The sequence below is a fragment of the Poecilia reticulata genome, chromosome 20 (assembly GCF_904066995.2).
Source record: "Poecilia reticulata chromosome 20, P_reticulata-male-v2, whole genome shotgun sequence".
In the NCBI taxonomy this organism is placed as follows: Eukaryota; Metazoa; Chordata; class Actinopteri; order Cyprinodontiformes; family Poeciliidae; genus Poecilia; species Poecilia reticulata.
The window spans coordinates 9,942,625-9,958,598 of record NC_088849.1 but is presented as its reverse complement, the minus strand read 5'-3'; the positions used below and the strand labels follow the sequence as shown (position 1 = coordinate 9,958,598).

The following is a 15,974-nucleotide window of genomic DNA, read 5'->3' as shown; positions in this document are numbered from 1 at the left end:
TTTTGTTATATTGATTCATTTATATACATGAAAATCAAACTTTTTCTTTGAATCTGAAAGTGTACACAAAGTAGCACATAACTGGGGGCAGTGTTATGCTGCAGGTTACTTTATCTAGTCAGATAAAATAGAAACAAAACACAAGGGTTTATGTTTGGAACTTGACACAATTGCCTTGTTTCCCATGCATGAATCTTAAACTTGAACAATTTTAAGATTTACAGGAAATAGGAAATGCTTTAATTTATTTTCTGCTCCACTTCTATCACATGTATGAGTAAAACAGGAAATAAAAAGCTGCCACCATTAGGAATATGCAAGTACATGAGACATAACTTGTACTTTGACATAATTCACCATGTTTTTGTGGGATGTCTACTTCTGAGTTATCTGTACAAAAGCAGCATTTCTACTTTTATTTTCATCCTTTAAATAAAGAGTGCAAATTTGACATTGGAGGACCTTTTTTAATAAAAGATTTCTTTTAATATTCGTGTTATTTTTTTGTACACATTTTAAGGCATCATGCACAGAAAAAAAAAGCCAAACTAAAGGATATTATGCTCACCCTCTACCAAAAATCATGTTCTAGCATTAAATATTTGCTGTTAAAAATATGTTCATACAAATATGGCATGTAAGCTGGCATGTCAGTGAACCTCAAAGCAGAGCGCCACCTGCTTTCACAGTTTTTGTAAACATGGCTTTGAGCAAAGAGGGCAGAGGACAAGTCAAAAGAAAGGGACGGCATGCTTCAATACGGGGCTTAATTTCCCTGAAAAGCATGCAAATTATATTTACAATGTATTATTTTACTCAACAGAAATATCTTTCTTCAATCGCTTAAGTTTAAGACATTAAAAATGTGTCGACATTAAACAGACAGACTAACAGACAGATGAGACAGATGTGTCCATAATTGTCCCAATACCATGGTCCCCAACATGGACCTGTTCAGATTTTGTCACCAAACAAAACACTACAAGATTTTTTTTTTTTTTTTGTCTTACCATATCTCAATCACTTAATTTTATTTTATTTTTTCTAACTTTAAGATTACAGCTTCTTATTAGACTCTCCAAATCAGGCTGAGACTAGGTTTAAAAGAAAAAAAAAAAAAAAGAAAAATGTTGTAGTGTCCACCCTGGCAGACATCCAGAGGGCGCCGGGAGCTTTGGCACAGTCGTGTCCAGTTGTGCTCTTCTGCGGTCTTCTTCTGCGTTATACGACGTTAAAGACCATGGAAAGATATTGTTCGTAAGACACTTGGATCCAGCCGTCCTGGTCTGTGTCATATCGCCTGAAAACGTCAGTCAACCTCTGCGGAGACGACAGAACGGCCACGTTAAGCGAGCTCAAACGATTGGCTACAACGGCATCTTCACACACGTCACACAAAATCGCCACAAACCACAAAAACTGGAACTGTACACTTCTAGAGAGGCATGTTATTCACTTATGTGCTGCAACTTTCAGACCATTTAAAGTCTGTTGTGTGATTGTTTAAAAACAGCAAAAATAAAAAATAGTTCTAGTGCAAAACTGTTTTTCTTGTAGCTTTCAGCTTTCAGACCAGACCCTTTGATTAAAATGTGTAAAAACAACAGGAAAACATTTGTTTTGAGGCAGCATCACAATCATTTGCTTCAATTGTTTTTATCTGTTACCTGTAATACAATGCAACACTGGATGAAGTCATCAAAGGCCACCTGTCCCTTCCTCTGCCGGTCAAACTTCTCTATCAGAGTGCCGTAGAACTGGTCTGATAGACGATAACCTGCAATGCAACAGTGGTAATGATTCAGAGGCAGTCTCCATTTGTTTTTTAACATTTTAATGTAGCTTTTTTTATATATATATAATAGATGTTTGTTTTTATTTTACTTTAGACAAGTTTTAGATGTAAGGTAATCAAACATTAGATCAAACAGCAGGAAAAACTTTCAGTGGATTATCCGGAACATTTTAACAGGACTGCGTTAAAGCAGACCGGTGGGTTTTGGCAGCGACTGATGAAGGTTAAGACACTAACATTTTATACTACCAATCAAGCTACATACAGAAAACAAGCAAAAGGTTGTTGTTTTTTTGTTTTTAAATTTGCCTCTAATACTTAAGCTGAAGAAAAATGTTTAACCTAAATGAAAGATTAACAGAAAAAGTGGGAAGTAAAGAACACCTCAGACAAGGGGCAAGTGTAAACCGAGGTTACGCTCTGCAACCCTCCTGACATGCCGCTGCCTGTACGCCATGACAGATCGCCCAGCAGTCGTAGCCCTCCACCAAGGCCAACAAATTCGAACTACTAAAAGCATACTTTGCTGCTCACCAAATCCGGTCAGTGCCTGTTTGAGCTCGTTCCTGTCGATGAAGCCCGAGTTGTCCCTGTCGTAGGTCCTGAAGATGTTCTGCCAGTCGGTGATGTACTTCCACACGCCGGCGAACTCGTTGAAGTTGACGCCGCCTTTGTTTTCCCTGTCAAACATGGCTGAGAGGAGGGAAGTGGAACTGGCTTAGAGGCATTTTTCAGACTTCAGGTATTCCTCATGCTTGAGGGTTTTCATGTTTTGTCCCCCTTTCCTCCACAAACTTTAAAGGAAGTGTGTGACAGAGCGACACAAACTAGCGCTTGGTTGCAATATGGTGGAAGGAAGCATAATTCTTATTGAGAGTGGAGGGTCACACACACACAAAAATGTTAGTAGCAACTGACTTGCACAAGCTCAGTGTCCCCCTGCATCGCCGCCGACTTGCAGATATTGATTTTGGTCTATACTGATTTTTTTTTATGTTAAATATAGTGACGCTAAATATAGTGACAAAGTTGCCAAGTTGGCGACAGTGGGGTGACCAGGTGGGGTGACCAGGTGGGGTGACCAGGCGGGTCTTTTGGTCAGCCCTCTCTCACAACAGAGCAAAATGAGACAATGGCTGATTTTCAGAACTTTGTGGAAGTAAGTATCAACCAAATATCGATTGGCCATCTGATTTATCAGTGCACCTCTAATTTTAGCTATATACCTGCTGCAATGAGACTGACCTAAACAATTTTATAATCTCCTCAACATGCCATCAACTTCTTGTTAATGAGCCATTCTCAATAATTCTCTATTTATTTGCTTCTTTGTTTTGGTCCGTCACACACACAAAAAAAATTAGATAAAAGGTGTGACAAAATATGAAAAAGTTCAAACGGTGTGAATACTTTGAATTGAGAGACAGCGTTGCATCTCTTCAAATTAACAGGAGGGTTTAAATAGTGTGTTTTAGAACTCCTGCTACATAAGTTACGAAGAAATAAAACTGCTCCAAGCACCACTACTCCCATTTCCTCACTCTCATGCGGATCAATCCAATTACCGCCCAACAAAGGGAGCGTTATCGCATGATGTGCTCCTCGCTGCAAGACCATAAAACAATGGATTTACTGCGCTCGGTGCAAACGGGAGGAAAGAGACTTATAGGGATTTACTCTTAAAGCTACAACACATCAGGAGATGAAAAAGTTCAATAAAAGAAAAAGGTCGCTTTCTTTTGCATCTGTGCCAAAGCACAATCATCGAGGCTGCGACTACACTGCAGAGCTAAAAAAGTTTGCAACCCGAGCCTCCAAACTCTGACGAATCGATACGTGGAGTCTGAGCCAGCGTTCCTGTTCTGCTGCAGGCTGTGCTTTCGGCTCCATCTTATTGTCTGCTGCAGTTTTCTCACCGGAGCACCACAAAAGATAAGTCTGTCTGTGTCCTCGCGACTTAATGGCTTAATCTGGTCGTCGTGACGCGGCGGGGACAGATAAACAACTCAAACGGTCTCAGCAGGGGGAAAAAAAAAAGGTTGGCGTCGCCGTCAGCAGTTACTTACAGATGATGGAGCGGACCGTCACCGGGTTGAAGGGAGTCCATGTGCCTGGGAATCGAAAAGCAACATGTTTACAATCACAAGAAAGGAACAGAGCAAAAATAAGGAAGAATGTTAATGTGACGTAGAAAAGCTGAAGCAGATGACGCAATTAATGCGGAGATTGATGATTAACTTTAAGATCATCTTCAGAAATATTTATTTCCCTTATCGCTGCTCTCAAAACAAATCACAACTTTGTCACCATATTCCAGCCTTACTTCTTTTAGGCGTGTCATTGTCTTATGAAAAGTTACCATCAGGATGGCTGTCTGGCTGGTGCAAAGCGTGGGCTAATTTATGATGGTCTTTAACAAGTTCACATGTTTTGTTTTTTGCATAAACAAACAATTTGCCCATATTTGAATCACAAAACAGAATATTAATGACAGACAGCCAGAGGGAATTAAAAGGGAAGCAGTGCAGAAGTACTTTAAAAGTGCATTCTTATTCTGGCCAGCAGGGGAAGAGGGAAATAAATAAAACTAAAATCTGAAAGTCATGTCTTTCATAATTGGTAAATTAAAGTTAATATAATCTGTGTGAAAAAAATAAGTTGTTAAAAGCTGTTGTCTAGAGAACCCAAATAATTTGTACACTTTCTGTAATTCTTTTTAAGATAGAGGAATAGAAAGAAAAAAACTTGAGACAACGATTTGTGCATTAAAGTTATTTGCTTTGATGCAGAGATGGAAACTGGACATGCTCCTTTAATTCCATGATTCCCTTGCATCTAATAGTTTTTTTAAGCCTAAATTTTTTTTATAAATTTGAATCAGCTTTCTGCCCTCTTTAGAAAAAAAAGAAAAAAAGAAGCCAGTCAGGAAAATCCCCCTCTGCACATCTCTGATTGTTTTAGTTTCCTCTGCCACTTCCTCCTCTTGCTTTGGCCGTTTTTTTTGTTTGTTTTTTTTTTAAGTAAAGTAGTGAAGAGTTGTGCATCAAACAATAACCGAACCACTAACACCGAAACCCTCCTGACAGAAGCAGAAAAGTGAAGCATTCATCAAATGACCACAAAACAGATTAAGAGAAAACCCTGAGTTGGGTGGCACATTGAAGCCACCACCCCACACACACACACACCAAACCAGTTATTTCTTTCTCCAGAGGTCCATCTTCAATCACAGAAAATAAAACCGTCAACTCTCAAGTCCCTGCAACTTGTACGGGGGTCTAAATCTTTGCTGAGTCACCACCTCTCTTTGTCGCAGGGCAGCAGTTTAATAGCAGAAATAAAGAAGAAGAAAGTAGAAGGATAAGAAGATAAGCTTCTCAAAAAAAAAACAAAAAAAAAAAAGGGAAAGCAAGACTCATTATTAGTCATTGTTACAGTAGCTGGGAGCACTTCATTTCATTTTGCTGACCTAAGAGTGCAACTTCAAATTTTACCCTCAAACCCTAAAAGTGCATGGAAAGAAACAAAATGCTGCTCCTGCTTTCTGCACTGAGCAAGTCTGCAGAGAGAGATAAGAGCCGCTCATTTGAATAAAAAGCAGAAAGATGCACTCAACATTCACCTTGATCTGATCCGAGGCTGGAATAAATGAAAGGACTGGAAAAGCTTCATGTTACTCCAGGAAACAGGTCATTTCTTCTCTCTTCGTTTGCTTTGTTTTATTGATGAGGAGAGGGAGGCTGTTCTGGGATCAGCCCTGAGGCTCAAACTGGGTCTTGGACCAGAATCGAGACGCTTCTTTACCCCACCCCCCCCCCCCATCTGTGGGAATGCTGATCATGGCTTATTGTGTTTCACTCTCTGGTTTTATTTAACCATAGAAATATATATATTTTTTTCTTCTTTCCCTCTGTTTGGAAGACATCAAACCTCAACAGTGTACTCATGAGTAGTGAAGTCTGTAAATCTTGATTAAAACGGAAAGTTAGCTCCGTTTTTATGGGCCGTGCTAGCAGTTTTACGCTGCAGTTACAGCGGTTCGCTTCAAAGGCCCGGAAATTCATTTCCAGCGATGTGCAAGTCCGTTTGGCCCCGTGAAACAAGAGAGGAAACAGGAGGAACAAATCACTTTTTAAAACACCTGGCTTTGCCGCCGGTGGCGGGACGCTGGCTAAATTAGAAACTGCTACACCCACTTCTCGAATGTTCTCAGGAGCAAAGTGACCGTCTTCCCTGACAACATTTCTCAAGTCTGTGGCATTCGCGGAGAGGAATCTTTCCTCATTCCTCTTTGCACAATCTCTACGTCATCCAGAGTCCTTTTCCTTTTTCATCTTTATCTCTTCAGCTCACCCAACAAGCTTTGGAGATTGAAAGAAAGTTAATTTTAGGGCTGGAAAAAATTATTGCTGTAATCGCTCACTCTACTGATTCTTCTGATTAAATGTGTGTTTTGTACAAATCTGACTTAATTATTGCTCTGAGTGTGTTATTTCAACATATGAATACTCCATACTCCATTTAAGGATTAACTGATTACCAAGTTAGTTGACGATTATTTTAATAATCGATCAATCGTGTTTAGTTGTTTCAGGCCCAGTTCTTCTTGATTTGGCAACAATTAGGAAGCAGGGCTGCACCGATTGCCAATTACCGATCGTTAAAAAGCCTGAGCTGGCAATTCCGATTTTGGCTGATATCAAAAGAAGTTTACATTTTCTTCTGCCACAAAAAGGTGATATTTTATCCCCTACCAGCCCATTCCTTCTGTATGCATGTCTTGATCAGAGATCCGATCCTCATTATTATTTCTTTGTTTCTATTTTAATACAGAGGATAAAAGAGGGACGTCAATCATGTTCCAGCGATGGAGCCGTCAAAAAAAATGTCCAAAGGCAGAGCCCCGAACAAGCTGCGACCTTTCCAGCTACACCGGCTCTTTGGCTCACAAAGCCGAGTACACAAACGTTTCACGGCGGGCGCAAGCTGTGAGGTCACCAATGTAGGCTGGATAGACTGTGGCTGTCGAGAGAGGAAGCGGAGGTGGGGGGCAGTCCAGTTTCAGTGCGAGTCTCCCTCTCTCTCTCTCTCTCCAATGGGAAGCCGGGACAATCCACCCTCTGTCCCGTCCACACACTGTGCTCTCTGACCCGCCAACCCAACAGCCAGCAGTGAGGTGGAGAAGGAACGTAGGAGGTGAAGAAAGAGGCAGCCTGGTGGAAAAACAGAGCGCTCCGACCGCAGTGTGTACACAAACGCATAACGGCCCCGTCGGAGCTCACTGAGAAGCTTGTGCTTACACGCTTTGCATAAGCAACCACACATCGATATACACTTTCCCAAACAGATCTTAAATGTTCAACGTTAGACTTCACAAAGTAGTCACAGAACATGCATGAGCCACATCCTGTCAGACCGGCACAGACGTGTGACTGAGGGGTAAAAAAAGAGACAAGTCAGGCTTCAAAAAAAGACAAGTAAACAAAAAACTAACAAATCAGCCTGTTGAGAAAAATTCATACTGCTAAGTAATGAAGAGCGGCTCTTACAGGGTCTTCTTAAGCTCACATTAATAATGACACAGTCACTGCATTACCTCCAAAAGGATTAGTAGTGTCCCGACACAACTTTTTCACTTCCGATACGATACCGATATTGTAGCTTTGACTATTGGCCAATACCAATATTGATCCGATACGATGTCAGCATGAATCATACACACTTTTATTACTTATTTTTTAAGTGTGGATTGTTAGAATAGGCTTGTTCAAGTGGCATTACTCAAAGACCAATAGTCAAAAGCAATAGGTATGAGAACAACTCATCCATTATTAACCAATGGGTCTGCATGTGGGATACAAGCGCTGCTGAATAGAAATGCAGATAAAAGCAGATTGCTGTTATGTTGGAGATTTTAGATGCAGGTCGATATAATCCAACACTTGCTTGTCTGATATCGAACCAATTTTCAATAACAATACCAGAACAAGACACTCTTAAAAAAGAAAAAAAAGCAAATAACCCATTGAGCACTTAAGCTAGCTGTCGCTCCACATGAAAAACATCAGCACGAGCAAAATCGAAGGGGTTATAAGGTCTGTGGCTGGAAAGCAGATACTACACTGTCTGTTTGGAGAGGTAAGCTGCTCACAATAACAATGTTATTAAAGTTAATAAAATCTATTATAGTGATGGAATGCAGAGCGTTACACAAGCCGCTGATTTTATTAACTTTAATGACGGATTTCATAGCAACTCTATACGTTTGAAATTACTCAGATCAGAAGCTTTATCCTAAGCTTCTATCTGATGGATCAGCTAAGGAAAATTTCCCCCCAAAATACAATCCGTGCCTTCATTCCAGCATCCGCCATAGTGCCAGTACATTATTTACTTGTTGGTTCGCAAAGATTTATTTATTTATGACTTTCTTTGTATCTCTAAACAGTAAGTTACTGGAGGGCAAGTTGGGACCAGTAAAAAATACATCAAAACATCCCCAAACTGCACAACGTCGCTCTCTTTTTCACTAAGGCTCAAGGGTTCACACGCAATTGTTCAACTCTTGGCCACCGCCCTGCTACCCTGTACGCTCGATTGATTCTAAAACTCCGACGCGGCCAAGCGGCACCGCATGGTGTCTGCAAGTCGGTTCCTTCTGAATCCGAGTCACGCTACGGCAGCAGCGGTCAACAGCTGTGGTTTATGACAGTCATGATTGCAGGACGCCCGTAACAACCCTGGTGCCTCGCGTCGTCGGCTAAAGAAACGACGGAGTCCAACTTTATCTGGCTTCCTATTCTTCAGTCAAACTGACTCAAAAGCACATCAGATCTTACAAACCGCTGCTAATGTGCGAGTGTAAATGTGAAGACTGCTGAATAAGCTCCTCGAGCTGTGCCGCTCGGCCAGCTCTGCCCGTCAGCAGTTTTTACCACACTGCTGTTTCTACACGGTTACAGTAAAGAGGACAGTAAATCTGATTGCATATCTGCTCTCTGCTGCGCAAAGGCAAGTCAGCGGAGAGATAATAAAAACTAAATTGCATAACATATACGTTTTAATGCGACAATTGCAGATTCAATATGTAGGCCATTGTGTCACAGCCTGGACTGAGGAAGGGAAGAGAGGAGATAGAGCAGAGAGATGCTACATATTAGCAGTTGACACAAAAAAACTATCTTTAGGAGAATGCTAAGCTAATGAGGTTCATAACACACATTCGACGTCGAAAGGGTCAGAACAAAGGATCTCCAGGCTGAATGATTTCACATAAAGAAGCAATTTTAGAAAAAGACAAATACTACAAAGTTTAATTGGTACATAAAAAAAGGTTGAACAGCTTTTACAAAGCCGTAACAAACGGCCCTGCCCTTACAGTGTCGGTGGCTTTAGCGAGAGCTCTGCAGGACGGGATGCAGCGCAGCGTGTGTTCGGCTTCGTTGGCTCCGTTTCATGTCACAATGAAAGTAATGAACTGGCAGAGGAGTCTGGGCCGGGAAGCCTGCCGTTCACTCTGCAAGGTGCACGCTCGGTACTCACAGAACTGACACGCACACAGACAGTGCCGAGTGCCCAAATGGAGGGGGGCGGGGGGACCTGAACCTTGGCAAAAGGAAAACACGAATATCTTCTTGATAAATAACACCAGCCTGTGCCTTCATGCACAAACGCACACTTAAACACTAATCAGTATGCTGAGCAAGAGCCACCGCGCAGCCTGATAAAGCGTTGTTTCACTGCTGCTTCTGGATTCAAGACTCAAATAAATAAATAAATAAATAAATAAATAAATAAAGGGGTTTTGACCCCAAGGTGAATGTGTTCAACAATCTTTCAAAATTCAGATATAAACTTCTTAAACAAAAGTACTGATTAAACAAAATAAGGGCTTCTGGATTAATGATATCCTAAAGTTTACCGCATTTCCATTCTGCAATCTCATTCAAACCAAGGTCAAGAGGAGGTGTGGAGCAGTGATGTGTGGTATGAAAACAGGCAGTTTTCCAGTACGCACTAGTCAAGCCCCTACTCTCAGAAGAAGCGAAACAAAGTCAGTTTATCTGCCAACAAGATATGTCCGTCGTTCAGCAAAACCAGTTGCGTGGTACTTAAAATCTCAAGTCCTGAATAGTGACTGACCCTCCATCATTAGCAGCTCTGATCACCTCACTGATTACTTCCATCCTCTTTTAAACTGGAGAAGTGTTACACCGCTGCCCTTTAAGCACCACCACCTGAAGGGTAATACATTTAAAATGCAACGCACGTTTTTATTTTTTTAACAGAGAAGATATTGAGTTTATTTTAAAGATTATACACGTTTCTGGAGAAGTGTTACACCGCCCAACTCTGTTGTTTTTTTTTTTTTGTCAAACTAACCATCATGTAATGTAAACACAGGGGTCGCATTTAGCTGCTCCAGAACTTCTTGTAATATTTATCTGTTCTCTACCAAACAAGACAGCAGATTGACATTAAGCTCAGGTTTACTTGGGCTAATGAATCAGGACAATGATCCACAAGGGAAATCAACAAAATGAGGATATTAGTCATGGGAACATTTATTTTATTAACACAAGCAGACGCAACAATCAAATGTTGGACCTCCAATGACTTGGGAATTAAGGTAGATCATAAAATTGGGAAACACACATTTGGTTTGCCGTTTATGATAATAAAAAATATACTCATGCTTCTGACTTCATATCCCACTGTAAAAGGTTTTAATGGCCACTACCTAATCCGTTTCATTCTCAGTTTTATCTCCAGAGCTTTTGATATTTCAAGAACAATTGAAGTGTTTTCTTTGGAAGCTTTCATCCCCTTGTCTTCTATACAGAGATAAAAATAAATCAACACCTCCAACCCAGGGATAAAAATACCAATCCTGTTCCCTTTTTGTCCCTACAGCTCGTCAGCCGCATTCATGTAAACAGCGGCAGAGATTTCAGGAACGAAACGGGGAGGGACACGTCGGCAGCACATCAATACGTACCATTGGACAGGGCCTGCTGAAGCTCAGAGTCTGAGATCACTCCACTCCGGTCTTTGTCAACCCTGGAAAGAAAAGAGAAAAATCCACAGATTAGCCCCATCTACTTTACCCTCTTCACACCCACAGACACCAGAAGACACAATAGCAGCTGACATCGGCACCCGCCTGTGGAAATCTGATCACACTAAGCGCGTGCCAGTGTTTCAGCAGCCCGCAGGAGTGAATGGACTTCTATGATCGGGACAAGCTAGAAAGCTCGTCAGGGAGAGACTGGCTTCCAGTAAACTTGGAAAGCAAAGTGAGGAAGAACGCTGACTTGCTTCGTTGCAGACGGATGTCGTCTGGTGCAACCGGCAGAGTCAGATTTAAAAAATCTCAGACAGTCAAGTTGATTTTATATGCAACAACAAAATCAAAAGTGAAAGCGGACAGAGGGGTGCATAGATGAACTTTTATTACAAATATCAGTGAGTTGTTGTTTTTTTTAAGGTTTTCTTCACATTTTTGTCAAGTTCTCAGTGCATTTTTGTCGCTGTATAAAAAAGAAAAAATACAAACTGTAGTATGGATTTATAGTAGACATTTATAAAGTAGTAAATGGACTGGACTTATGAGAGATTGTCAAGTCATACTCAATTTGCGCACATTTAGATCAACTCGGTCATGGCAACCTGGAATCTAACCTGCAGTCACAAGAAGTGCAAAAGCCAAAGTAAAAGAAATACATTTACATTTTGTCAGTGTCCTTTTGGAATTATTGAAGTGAAACATGTTCCTTTAGTCTGTTCCTAGTGGCAGACTAAACCAACCTTTACACTTAGAGCTTTATGCCTTGCCACATAAAGATGGTGATGATGTCAACCACTGGTAGACCTAAGGTTATGGTTGAGAAACATACAGGCGGAATGCAATATGATGTCTGCAACCCCCAATGTATACAAGTTCCAGTGAAGAGACTCTTACTCAACAGGTTTTTCAGCATTATTTAAGACAGGTACTGTCTTAAATAATGTGCCATAGCTCGAAGCACAAGTTTACAGAGTTTGTTTGCATTGGAGCTACAGTAGATGTATACTTTACACTTACTGCTGAAGAACAGAAATCACAGGCGGAGAATGGGGGAAAATTCACATCAGGAACGGTGTTTTCTTAGAAGGCTTAAGAAACCGTTACTTAATACTTTGTGACTCTGGAGTCTTCCTCCAAGACTCAGAGTCATGAGGACGGATAATGACACATGAAATGGCCTGACACTTTTAATCGAGTTTAGTCAAACATCCAGTGACTCAGTCGTTCCTTAGCAACCTGGACCTGTTGACGCAGCGCTCCCTCGGCAAACATACCAGCAGAGAGGAGCAGCGAGGGGGAGAAGACGGGAAAACCCTTCAGCGCTCACACACTCGCGCACACTCTCACAGGACCGGCCCACCGCCGACTGCTTGGGCTGAGGTTTCTGCTCCCAGCTGCGGTATATAGTATTTCTGAAGCCTACGTGGCCGTCTTTCACACGTATACGTTTGTGTGCAGTTCCCACCGCTTGAATTAGGAAAACAAACACAAACCTGCTCCGTCAGCTTGGTGGAATCAGAAATTTTTAAAAAAAAACAACATCTCTGCAGGTCAGAGTAAATGAAAGTTTTGTCACAGTAAAGGTAAAGATCGGTTGGGTTGGCGCCAGCAAAGGAGGCGCCCATCCTCTCCTGAACACTGATCTACTCAAAGAAGCATGTGTGTGTTTGTGTGTCACGTTCGGTGTGTTTTCTCCCCCACCTCCCAATCTCGGCAGCTCATTCTGCCTCAGGCAAAGTGACCTCGCAAGTCAGGGAAGGAGCGAATTGAAAAGCATCATTAAATCTCCCTCTTCCCCCGAAGAACAGGCACCATCTGGAGTTTCCATCCCCGCTGCTGTCAAGCGCAGAACCTGAATCTAACAAACCAAACCAGGACAACACAAAAACACACAAAACTGAGTCAGTGAAAACTGCTCAGATTTTTCTTTTTTCCCCTGTTTCACTTTTTCCTATTAGGCAACATGTCTGAGGAGCAACGCCCTTTCTGCTTTCCACACGGAAACTCCAAAGAAAGAAAGAGAGAGAGGTGAAGTCACTGGTGGGGAACAAAAAGATCCCAAACTTCCCCAACTTCTACTGCACTAACAAGAACACTTTCTTCTGGTTCTTAGACAATAAGTAGCCACTGTACATGATCAGCATTCTTATTCCTGCACAGCAACAAATTCCTGTTGTTGATTTCAATGAAAGGCTACTTGGAGACATTTTTGCCATTCCGTCATCAAAGCAGAAAAAATAGAAACATGACTCACACAGTATTACTTCATGGAGCATTAAAAAGAAACTTGTATGAAGCCCAAAATAATAAACAGAAGTTCTAGATATTGCTATAATATCTATATTAAACATGCTACATACCCTATGCTACCATTACTATCAGAATAGAAATCTCCTCTGATGGCTGATGATGAGCGCCATTTCATCAGTGGATGAAATATGAATGTATCTCGTGTCACCGCCATGATTTTTAATGACTCATCGCAATGACAAACTTATTCACATGCTATTTTGATTCCATTCCTTAACACCGCAATTTCAAAAAAATAGCGTTTTTCCCCAACAGCAGCAGATCATCGAAAAAGCTTTTCGCACATTTGTAATGGAAACGCAGCTACTGGCTGACTGAAATGCTGTCTTTTATGTCTTTCAGCCAGCTGCCCAGTAGTGCGCAGCAACAGGTGGGCGAGAGGCAGAATGGAAATTCCCAACCAGAAATATTTTCAGATGAATTTAGAGCTGACTTATTTAAAGTCATTTAAAAAGTGGGAGTAGAAATGTGGAAATCCTTAAAATACCTCGATAGTGGTAACCAACCCATGTCCAGTCATGACACCAAATAGAATAAAAAAAAAAGTGACTCATTGATGGGTCTGTGTGTTTATACGACACAGATCGGGAGGCCTCCCATGGCTCAACGCTGCTCTAACGACTCCGATCACATGACAGGGAATTCCAGCGCAGCTCAGCCAGATATTGATCTGCAGATGAGGCTGAACATGTGGGAGACAAGACTGAATGCACTCATGACTGTCACACGGTTTGTGTTTGACATTTACTCTTGTTATGCCTTTGTATAATTAAGTCGTCTTTAGAAGTCCTGTTTCTTTGACAACAAACCTAGAAAACTGGGTTTTGGACAAAAATTCAATAGTCCTCAATGAAAGCTCAGAAATCCAAAGTTCTGCATTCATTTATTGACATTTTTAAAGAGTAAATACAAAGATTTACCCAGAATCCTTAGCAGATGTTTCTGCAGAGGTCAGGAATTTAAATCTGAAGCCTGAATAAATACAAACCGTAAGAAAATCGTGGGGTGGATGGATTACTTACTCAATAAGTTTGGGGAAAACAACTTATCCCGCTCTGGAAAACACTAAATTCACGCTGCAGACTTTCCCATTTTTTTTTTTAGACCTATAGGTTTCAAGAAGCAGCAGATAAGAAACATCCAGGAGGAAACCTATGCATACCTCACACTGCATTATTCTGAAGTTCTGCTCCACACATGAATAATTTGCGAGGGCTGGTTCAAACCCCCCACCCCCCCAAAAAATGCCTGCAGCATTTCAGTAGTGTTGAAAGCAAATCCTCTGCAGTATTACATAACTTCAATTATTACCAGGGGCCAAACCAAATCAACATGTCCCTGATTGCCTGCTACTATGACTGCCACAGCTGCTGACACACATTTCAGCCTCATGACCATCAAGAGCCTCGTCAGCAGCCTCTCTCTAATGTTCTCATACGTACACCACATGTAACACATGGATTTACACATGCCCTTTTGGAATTAGTACTGATTTTTTTTTTCTCTCAATAGTATTTATCAGGTACGTTAGTATGAATAAAGTTGCCAGGTAAGAACCGGGGGGATGGCGTGGGGGAGATGCCTTCAAGGACTCCTGGAGGTCCTTCAAGCCCCGGTTTTAGAGCTCCTTCTGCTGAAACCAGCTGATTGTAAGTTTAGCATTAAACAGTTGTGGCACTTAAAACCTTCTGTACTGTGATCAGCTGAGTGACGAGTCACAGCCACAGGCTATGCAGCTCATGAAAAGGAACACTGCCGTAGCATTTCCTCCGCTGGGTCACGAATTTCCCCGAGGACCTTTACTATGAACCAAAAGCAGAAGAAACGACCGGAGAAAAAGACACACAAAAAAACGCACTGTCACTGAAATAATTTGGCGGAACCACCACCCAGTCCGCCTCTCTTCCTCTTCCCGCCTCTTACGACAGCAGCGAGTGCTCACTGCGGAGCGGAGTGAGAGAGAGAGAGAGAGAGAGAGAGACAGGCGGCGGAACGAGCCGTGTCTCCGCACTCACCTCTGGAAGATATTCCACAGGAAGCTCTGGTCCGGAGGAGCGTTGATATGCGGGGGGGCTCTGTAGGGGCTGTGATACGCCATCTTAATAAGAAAGCTCTGTCACAACAACAACAACAAAAAAACTACAAACCACAGCAGGCCAAGTACAGACTGTGCGCTTCCCTCTGCTGTAGTTTCGCTTCTTCTCAGCTGCTTCAATCAGACTTCAGCAGCAGAGCTCAAAGTGGCTGCCCACTCCCGCACAGGGGCGTGGCCAATCATTCACCGCTGCCCATACGGAGTGACGTCACTACGCCCTTCTCTTTCAACTTAAAAATAGCAACCGTAAACGCTGTGAACCAATATTTCCATTTTGAATAAAGTTAATGAAGGATATTGTGAAACACTTAAAATACATACATAGTATGTGATACATACATGTAGTATGTATCGCATACTATGTGATACATACTACATATTTTGGTATCAATCTAATACTAAGTAAAAATAAAGGCAATTTTACTAACAACGAAGCCGATACCGATACTTTTTATTTATTATTATTTAGATCTGATATAAAACCAAACTTCTGACATTCTTACAGGTGTTTTTGAGGTTTTTCCTTTAAATTGTTTTGTTAAATGTGCCTACAAAATGCTCTAATAATATATTATCACGACAAATAGAAACAATAGAACAACAAACAATTCTCTTTATAAAACAAAGTGCAAAAATTATAATTTGAGAGTAAATAAAAACAAAATTCATGATGTAATGTTTGACTAAACTGTTTTAAACTATTTTTT

At 41.4% G+C, this 15,974-nt stretch overlaps 1 protein-coding gene across 2 annotated transcripts; it reads right to left on the bottom strand.

Moving 5' to 3' along the window:
• Positions 1–446: 446 nt before the first annotated feature.
• Positions 447–15,430, bottom strand: pdcd6 (programmed cell death 6). 2 transcript variants are annotated; one of them, XM_008438677.3, is made up of 6 exons: positions 15,188–15,430; positions 10,794–10,855; positions 3,862–3,906; positions 2,330–2,488; positions 1,668–1,777; positions 447–1,320 (listed from the first exon to the last, which is right to left on the bottom strand). In XM_008438677.3, the coding sequence occupies exons 1-6, from the start codon at positions 15,268–15,270 to the stop codon at positions 1,222–1,224; spliced, it is 558 nt and encodes a 185-aa protein (XP_008436899.1). In that variant the 5' UTR covers positions 15,271–15,430; the 3' UTR covers positions 447–1,221. The 2 variants fall into 2 exon arrangements, with proteins under 2 accessions (XP_008436899.1, XP_008436901.1); XM_008438679.3 differs by lacking the exons at positions 10,794–10,855; positions 15,188–15,430 and adding an exon at positions 9,174–9,420.
• Between the last annotated feature and the right edge of the window lie 544 nt (positions 15,431–15,974).

Bases quoted from the DNA above. Each gene is read 5' to 3' on its own strand.
- pdcd6 (XM_008438677.3), bottom strand. From the start codon at position 15,270: ATGGCGTATCACAGCCCCTACAGAGCCCCCCCGCATATCAACGCTCCT. The intron at 10,856-15,187 runs GTGAGTGCGGAG...TTTTCTTTCCAG, and splicing joins CTGTGGAATATCTTCCAGAG to GGTTGACAAAGACCGGAGTG. The intron at 1,778-2,329 runs GTGAGCAGCAAA...GTTGCATTGCAG, and splicing joins ACAGGCACTGACCGGATTTG to GTTATCGTCTATCAGACCAG.